Source organism: Dipodomys ordii, unplaced genomic scaffold, assembly GCF_000151885.1.
Source record: "Dipodomys ordii isolate 6190 unplaced genomic scaffold, Dord_2.0 Scaffold34, whole genome shotgun sequence".
Taxonomy (NCBI): domain Eukaryota; kingdom Metazoa; phylum Chordata; class Mammalia; order Rodentia; family Heteromyidae; genus Dipodomys; species Dipodomys ordii.
The window spans coordinates 854,930-863,674 of NW_012267250.1; the positions used below are offsets into that span (position 1 = coordinate 854,930).

At 42.3% G+C, this 8,745-nt stretch overlaps 1 protein-coding gene across 1 annotated transcript; it reads right to left on the bottom strand.

Moving 5' to 3' along the window:
- Positions 1–2,196: 2,196 nt before the first annotated feature.
- Ifit3 (interferon-induced protein with tetratricopeptide repeats 3) lies at positions 2,197–7,234 on the bottom strand. Its single transcript, XM_013017034.1, has 2 exons — positions 7,064–7,234; positions 2,197–4,145 (listed from the first exon to the last, which is right to left on the bottom strand). The coding sequence occupies exons 1-2, from the start codon at positions 7,066–7,068 to the stop codon at positions 2,708–2,710; spliced, it is 1,443 nt and encodes a 480-aa protein (XP_012872488.1). The 5' UTR covers positions 7,069–7,234; the 3' UTR covers positions 2,197–2,707.
- Positions 7,235–8,745: the final 1,511 nt, after the last annotated feature.

An 8,745-nucleotide genomic window follows, 5' to 3' on the forward strand; every position in this document is an offset into this window, starting at 1 on the left:
TGGAAGAAGTCTCCAGACTGAGGTTAAGAGTACTAAACAGGAGTTAAAGTTAACTAGAGACCCCTGAGGTTCAGGGAAACAATCAAGGTGATCAGGTAGCTCGGGAGGCCACCTTAAAACCATTGGGGCCTCTAGAGCTACTAGTCATTAAGATTAAAGGAAGAAGCAAAAACAGTGGTAACAAGTGTGCAAATATAGAGACTGCACTTGTGAAAAATGGTTACAGGCTCAATTATATCTGGTTATTTGTCACCCTGGTAAATTGCCCCGGGGCCGTTGCCTAAAACTGTCTTGAAAACCAATGGGGCCTCAGCCTGACAAGCCTAATATAGAAAGCTGCCAAAATGCTAGAAAGCTGGAACACGTGGAGAGGGTGCATATATGCGAGGAACCCCACCTGGTGAATTTTGGGAAGTGGACTTCACGAAGGTAAAGCCTGGAAAGTATGGGTACCCGTGTCTGTTAGTACAAGTGGACACTTTGTCAGGCTGGGCTGGGCATTTCTGACAAAATCTGAAACTGCTCTGGTAACAGTTAAAAAATTACTCTATGAAATAATGCCTTGATTTGGCTTACCCTTAGTAGTTGGGTCTGACAATGGCCTGGCCTTTGCAGCCCAAGTTACTAAATTATTAGCTAAGGCCCTAGAAATAAATTGGAAATTACATTGTATTTATAGACCACAGAGTTCAGGGCAGGTGGAAAGAACGACAGCATCTTAAAGGAAACTTTAACTAAATAAATTACAGAGACTGGCCATGATTGGGTAAGCTTCCTCCCCTTTGCTCTCCTTTGAGCAAGATGTACCCCTTATGTTAGAGGATTCATCACTTTTGAAATAATTTGTGGTAGACCACCCCCTTTGGTTCCTAAACTTGGGGAAGCTATATTAGCAGAATGTCTAATCACAATCTTGTACAGTCCCTGCAGGTTTTGCAACATGTTCTTTGGTGTGCCTATCCTTTGGTAGCTGAGGCCCACTGGCCTCCTGAGAAAAACTGCACCCTGGACAGCTGGTGTGGGTAAAAAGGCATCACGCTCCTGAATTGGAACTTAAGTGGCAAGGACCTTACTCAGTAGTGCTAACTACACTGTCGACTATTAAAGCTGAAGGAAAACAGCACTGGATCCATCACTCTCAAGTGAAACAGTCAGTGGAACAATAAATACCCAGAGAAGGCTGTAAGATGGACTGCTCAGAGACACTCAGATGATCCCTTAAGGATAAGACTTACCAAGTGTTAACTAGTGTGTTCCTATGGTTTCCTCCTTGTTATCTGTTAAATTTGCATTTTAAGCCTGTTCAATGCAGGGAGAGAAGGGAGAGGTTAGGATTTGGTCTAAAAGGATGTAAAAGTCAATGATTTGATTGGACAGGAAAACCAGTGGGTTTTAAAACCACTAGTGGGGGAGGGGCGCAGCCTATCTGGGTATATAGTCTTCTTGTTCCAAGTCATGGAGGGAGTAGGGGAGAGAACGGGAGTCCTGAGGGCAGGCCTGAGGAGGGCAAGCATCCTTGAGAGGCCATTTGGGACCTCCTCCGGAGGTCATTTGGGGCCTCCTTGAGAGGCCATTTGGGACCTCCTCCGGAGGTCATTTGGGGCCTCCTCGAGATACCATTTGGGACCTTCCTCTAGAGAGGCCTGTGGAGAGGCACCTGCCGGAACAGAGCAGGGCAGGCCTGTGGAGAGTAGAGAGGCCAGCAGAGAAGGAGGAAGGGAAGAAAAGGAAAAGCTTCCCCTTTGGAGGTTTGCAGACTGACTAATAGGTGGTTTGCAGATCAACTAATAAAGGTCAGGTCTGCCTATTGGAGGCTTGGAGGGTTGGTGGTTGAGGCTGTCCTTGGTTCTGAGTATCTAGCCCAGGACAAGGTAGTCACAGGACCCCTTTCTGGTGTAAATAATGTAAATAAATTTGTTATCTTCAGCCATGCCTCGATGGATTATCTCCCTCTTCAGAAGTCATAAGTACTCCTAAGTAACCACCAGCAAACCTGAAATGGTGCTGTGGCCTAAATAGAACACTAGCTTTGAGCTGAATTGCTCAGGGACAGTGCCCAGGCCTTGAATTCAAGCCCCATAACCATGAACAAACAAAAGTATGGTATAATTTGGTAATTACCCATCATCCCTAGCATAGGAAACATGAAGAATTAATATCATTGCTTTAAGTCATTCACACAAGCCACACATTACCTATATTATGTGTTGAAAATTTTACATTTATTATAGCATAACTGTCATGTACACACTTATTGTTAAAATCAGTATAAAAAACACATAAATGATGTGGTTAAACCAAGAATAGGATGGAAGAAATATTCCAAGTTTGGTCAAACATGAATTATCCTGGCCGAGAAGGCTGGAAGGAAATGGAGTTAAGGAAGTAAGTTTGAAGATACTGTTGGTAAACAGTCACCAAGTATTGTTGGTAAGAGGAGCAGGGATGCAGATTACGTGAGTGAATGCACACTGAAAACAAATTAGTATCATGTAAGCCTAAAGCACTTTCCACTAGTGATTATTGATAACTAAAGCTAACCAGATAACTATATGACTATGTGGACAGGGGAGAAAGAACATGAGATAATGATGCAAAATGTACTTTAAAACAATGAACGATTCCAAACTGGGGGGACACTAGGTTTCTAAGTCTTCTCCATAACCCCACACTTCTACTCTCAGCATTTCCCTTCTTCTTCTGTGAATCAATCCAGGACCTGAGAAGCTTCTAGGCCTTGGTCCTTATCATCATTGCCACCTTTACGCTGTGATGCTGTCAAGAAGAAGTTACCTATGCCTGAGGGGGACTCCCTAAGCAAATAACCTAGTTCTTTCTCATAACATGCCAGAGCTTGCAACAGATCTCCATTCAGTTCATGAACTGATCCTTGCAGATACCAAGAACTCCCTGCATCTTGCTGAAGTAGGTTTTTATCTGTGTTTTGCTCTTGGCTTTTCATTTCTTCCTTCTCTGGTTTGTCTTTGCTTCTAGAAAAACCCTCAAAACCATTTTGAACAGCAGTGTCTTCTGCCTGTCCAGGATTCTCTTGAAGGTTGCAATACCTCAGATGGAAATGTTGGCTCTCAGCCTTGGGGAGCTCTTTACTAAATGCATTCTGACAGCATTCTTCTGTTTCCAGGAACTCATTGAGCTCCAAGTGTGCATTGAGAAGACTTGCCCTCTTTTCAAGAGCTTCCTTCATATAGTCTCTGAGCAGTTCCTCCAGTTGCTCCATCTTCTCTTGATTTCCACTGGCTTCTCCTGGGGCCTGCATTTGTTTGACTAGGTCCATGAAGCTGCGCAAAGTATGGTAATAGAGGTGGCTGTTATTTGGTGTGCATTTTGTTGTCCTGACAATCAGATTAATAACTTTGTCTAGGTCCCCCTTTTTTTTGTAAAATGTGACTGCTTTTAGAAGGACATTTGTTGGGCAAGGGTCCTTCCCCAAGGCTTCTTCCACTAATCGTTCTCCTTCAGCCTCTGCATTTCTCTTTTGTAGTTTCAGGGCCATTAGAACTTTGACATACTGATCGTCAGGATTTAGCTCAATGGCCTGCTTCAGAGCTTCATCAGAAGGCTCCTTCTCAGACTTACTATTCAGGTGGAACATAGCAATTGCCAGTCCTGAGGCAAATTCGGGGTTGTTGGGCTGTTCTTCCAGAGCCCTCTGAAAGCACACCTTAGCTCTCTGATTTCTTCCACACTTGAGTCGTGTCCATCCTTCCTCAGAGTCAATCTCAGGACACTCAATGCTGTAAGGATTTGAAAACTTCTCACATATACACTTCACCTTGTCAATATAAGTCTGAGCTTCAGAGAATAAGCCCATGTGATAGTACACCCAGGCATAGTTACCCCACGTGACCAGGCTTCTGATCTCCTCCTGGTCAGTGTGGCATTGCTGGATTAACTCTTCAGCCTGCTGTAAGCATTCTAGGGCTACCTCATTCTTTCCATGTAGGTGTTTTATGTAGGCTAAGAAGTTATACATTGTAGCTTTGTGTTCAGTGTTTAAAAGTTCAATCTGGCTACGTACTCTTTCTTCTAGATAACATGGCATATTTGCATCCTTGAATAATTTCCAGGTGAAATGGCACTTCAGCTGTGGAAGGATTTTTTCCAGGGACTTTTTGGAGGCCTCACTGTGGAGAAAAACACACATAGTCATTGTGAGGGGCACCTGCTATCATTGTACTCTCTGATGGTTAATATTCTGTGTCAACTTGGTCACAGGATAGTTCAGGATTTGCCACCTTCCTGGCTCCTGATTACACCAGGAACAACAGGACTCTAGGAAGCTTTCACTTTGTGGCAATGTTTTCCAATGGCCAGTTTCCCATCTTTGAAGTAGCCCTCAACTGGGCAAGCTTTGCTTTATGTCAGTATCCTTCTTACCATCTCTCCCTGCCACATCTCTGGCTTCCTCTTCTCATATTTACACACTGACAATACAGGAGGTATTTTGTAAATTTAAAGGATGAGGAACTGAGACACTGGTATCATTTCTGCAATATACCAGTTCTCAAATTTTAATGTGTAGATGGAAGTATCTTTGGAGCTTTTAAAATAGGTTTTCCACTGAGCCACAGTGCCACTAAAAGTTCAAGCCCCACGATCAACTCCCCCCCAAAATTTCCCCCTTCTTATTTCAGATGTACTCAAGCAGGATTTCAGGCATCTAGTTAGAGCAGTGGAGTTGATTGTGGTACAGGGCATCTGCAGAGCACAATGACATGTTCTCCCTGTTTAGAGTTCACATGAGGGTCTAGTAGATCAATAAGATAATCATGGCTGAGATACGTAATCTAGTTCTGAACAAGCAAGGTCAAAGTGACCTATCTTAGCCTGGGAGTTTTTAGTGCTGAACACATTTGCTGAGCAGTAACACTTTACACGGACATCCACAACCATCCACATTTCTAATAAAGTTGCTGTTTTTTTCTCTCTCTAGGCCCCAGTGTTCAATGACCAATTGGGTTTGAATGGACCTGAGCACACACTCCCTCTGGGCCCTCTGTAAGCTCCTGATCCTTCCCAATTCTCCCTTCCCACTTCCCTGTATCCCCAGGATATTCCATGCTAAATGAAAAACAGACAAGAAATAAAACTGCATGAATTACTAAGTCCAGTTTTGACTAAATTAGGCAGATTTTGATCTCTGAGCCCACAGTGAAGTCTACAATTTGAGGAAGCTTTGTGAGAGTTCTTCAGAGGGTGTCCAGAGGGCTCATAGACACCCATGTCTAGGCGTGTTCCCAGGTGATTGTTCCCTTTTGGAAACTTTTAGAACTGCTTGGAAGGAACAGCCAAATCTGCCTATGTTCTGGTGGAACACCTTGATGTGTGCTTCAGCCAATGTGATCCAGAAGGTCCCCTCAGACATCCTCATATGGGTGGCTCTGGATGGCCAAAGATAGGCTCCTGTAGTAGGCAGGCCACCAAACCACAGGACAAAGGTCTGCCTTCTCATCAACTCCACTCATACAGCCATAATTAACATCATTAAAAAAGAACAAAAACAGAAGGCCATTCTATAGGAAAAGGTAACCCGAGGTAGATGACAGTGAATTTATTTCACTTGGACACCTTCAATTTTGACCTTGAAGAGTACTTGAAGTCCTTGGGTGGGGGGCAGCCAGTCTCCTTTTCTTTATTCTCAAAGAGGCTAATAGGGGCCTATTGCTGAGAAATTTTCCACTTAGACATTCCCCTAGGTGTTTGATGAGAAAGATGAATTTTCTCTTGGTTGTTGCTGACAGAACTCTAGCTGGTGTGTATGTATATAAAAGCATCAAGTTGGGGCTGGAAAGGTGGCTCAGTGGTAGAGCACTTGCCTTGCATGCCTGAGGCCCTGGGTTCGATTCCTCAGCACCACATAAGCAAAAAGAAAAAGGCTGGAAGTGGCGCTGTGGCTCAAGTGGTAGAGTGCTAGCCTTGAGCTGAAGAGCTGAGGGACAGCACCCAGACCCAGAGTTCAGGCCCCACAACCGGACCCCTCCCCCCAAAATAAATAAAAGCATCAAGTTCACTAAGATTATACTTTACAAACTACACGATGCACCTAGATTCATACAAACTCTCTGTAGACTATTCCTGCCACCTCCAAAGATTCCATGTTGTCCCCTACTCCATCCCCACCATCTTTAGTTATCTTCTACTTCCCATAATGAGAGATTAGACCAATATTGCATCAGAGATAAAATCATTATGTTTCAGGGGCAACCTTACTTTGTATTGCTTTTTAACATTGACCATAAAAATAAACTTTGAGTTTTATTGTCATATAAGGGGTGTGTGTATGTTTGTGTGAGTGTGTGTGTGTGTGTGTGTGTGTGTGTGTGTGCACATGCTGGTACAAAGGTTTGAACTCAGGGTCTCCCACTCTTGCTTGTTTTATTCACTCAAAGTAGGTGCTCTACCACTTCAGCTACAACTCTACTTTTAGCTTTTTGCTGGTTAATTGGAAATAAGAGTCTCATAGACTTTTCTGTCTGAGCTAGCTGCAAACTTCAGTCCTTAGATTTCAGCCTCCTAAGTAGCCAATATTATAAGAATGAATCCTTAGTACCTGGCCCATGTGAGATTTAAAAAAAAATCATTTATCTGTAAGAATTTTTTCTTAAACTTTCCTATGTGAGAGTGAACTGAACATTTCAGTTTGCAGTATTGAACCTGCAGTGTTTTTCCCAATATTTGCTACTTCCTTTTAAAATCAGAAGAAAAAAGTCACTGGGTTAGCCATTTCAAATAAGGCAATAATATAAAAGTCCATCAGAATTAGAGCTTTAGGGCTAGCTTTCAGTTGGCAAATTTTGCACCTCCTCTGAAGCCTTCCCTTTTTCCCAGTTATTAGCTCCTCTACTAGAATATCAGGAAGCCTAAACATGTACATTAGAAAAAACTATTAAAATAGAAGATAAATAAGTAATTGGTGAATTCAGGTCCAAGCTAACACAGATCTGTTGAATCTGTAAGCAAAAGCACAATCTAGGAACTTTCCTGCCCAGTGGGCGGTTCAGTTTACAATTTGCGAAGGAGAACAAGAATCATTTGGACTAACCTCATGACTGCGATTTGCTTCTCTGCAGTTGTGAAACACAGGGGACCAGGCAGGTTCCTTCTTCAGAAACTCTCCTTCTGTCTCCAGTCCAAGCAAGAGGGACTATATAAGGTGGGAAGGAGGGGGTAGTGTACCAGCAGATGCTTTTCCGTTTCTCTGCAGTTAGTTGCTTTTGTGAAGGGGAAGAGGAAACTAGAAAGTGAAACTGGTATGAAATCATCCAGAGGAGGAAAAGGAAACTTGTGGTTGAAACCAGCATTGGCTGAGTCACAGGCACTGCTCAACGCTCCAACTGTGAAACTGCAGTGAGAGGGTAGAAGGCACTCTCCCAAGAGGCCAGCCTTTGGTTGGGGAGTGATACAGTGTTGTTAATAGAGTACCTAGGGATTTGGGGGGCAGCAGGATGTGAAAGAATATCTCAAAATATTTTTTTTAAAAATAAATAATTGCACTTAATACATTTACTTGAGGGAGACAGTTTGCAACCTGAGATCTGGATTTAAATTTCTCTATTCACATTATGAACTCTGGAATTTTCCCACAATAGAATCACTGAGTTTCAGTTACCACTAAACCCCTATGTGATTTAGGAAGTTAAATATCAGAAGGAGTTATCTTTTAGTAGTTTGCTTCTGAAATGGTGATTATTTAGCTCTAAATCTAGTTGGTAATTACCCAGCTCTAAAATGGTAATTATCTATGTATCTATGCATCTATGTATCTATCTATCCATCTAGCCATAATTGCTGAATGAATGATAGATATAAATTTATTCATTTATGTTTTGAACTCTAAAGAAGTAATGTTACTCTTTTTGTTGTTGTTGTTGTTGTTGTCGTCCTGGGGCTTAAACTCTGGGCCTGGGCATTGTCCCTGAGCTCTTTTTTTTTGTTGCTCATGGCTAGTGCTCTACCACTTTGAGCCACAGTTGCACTTCCCATTTTCGAGGGGTTGATTGGTGATAAAAGTTTAAGGGGACCTTTCTGCTCCAGCTAACTTCGAACCTCAATCCTCAGATCTCAGCCTCCTGAGTAGCTAGGATTAAGGGTGTGAGCCACTGGTGACTGGCTAATGTTACTGTTAGATAAACATTTTTTTTAAAAGTTTTTGGTGATACTTCCCAGAATGCAGTGTCTCATGGCTGGGTTGATGATGAAGGGAGATGGGAGTAAGATTCGTTCTGCACTGAAGCTACACAAAGTGAAGATTCTTGGTTAGCAAAACTGACTTGATCCATGGTATTCCCAACAACAGTGTCTTCTAAGACATTTCACGTTCAGACACTGCTGTTAGGTCCCCCCAAAATAATATTGGCATAGACAGGTCTGGAATTCAGATTGATTGGCTTACTTAGCAATTTGGGGTCTTGTTGGGAATAAAATGACATACCTTTATAACAGGCATTACTACTGCCTTCAAACCCCAGTAGGAAGTGCTTTTGTCTTTGTGTCTTTGGCCTGTGGCTTAGAAAGTTTCACCTATCACAGTCACTATATAATATACATTATATAATATTCCATTATATATATATATAACATAGCTCTATCTATCCATCCATCTATGTATCTATCTATGTATCTATCTATGTATCTATGTATGTATCTATGTATATATGTATCTATGTATCTATCTATCTATCTAACATAGATCTCTCTTGCTCAGAATGCAGTGTTTAGTCATAG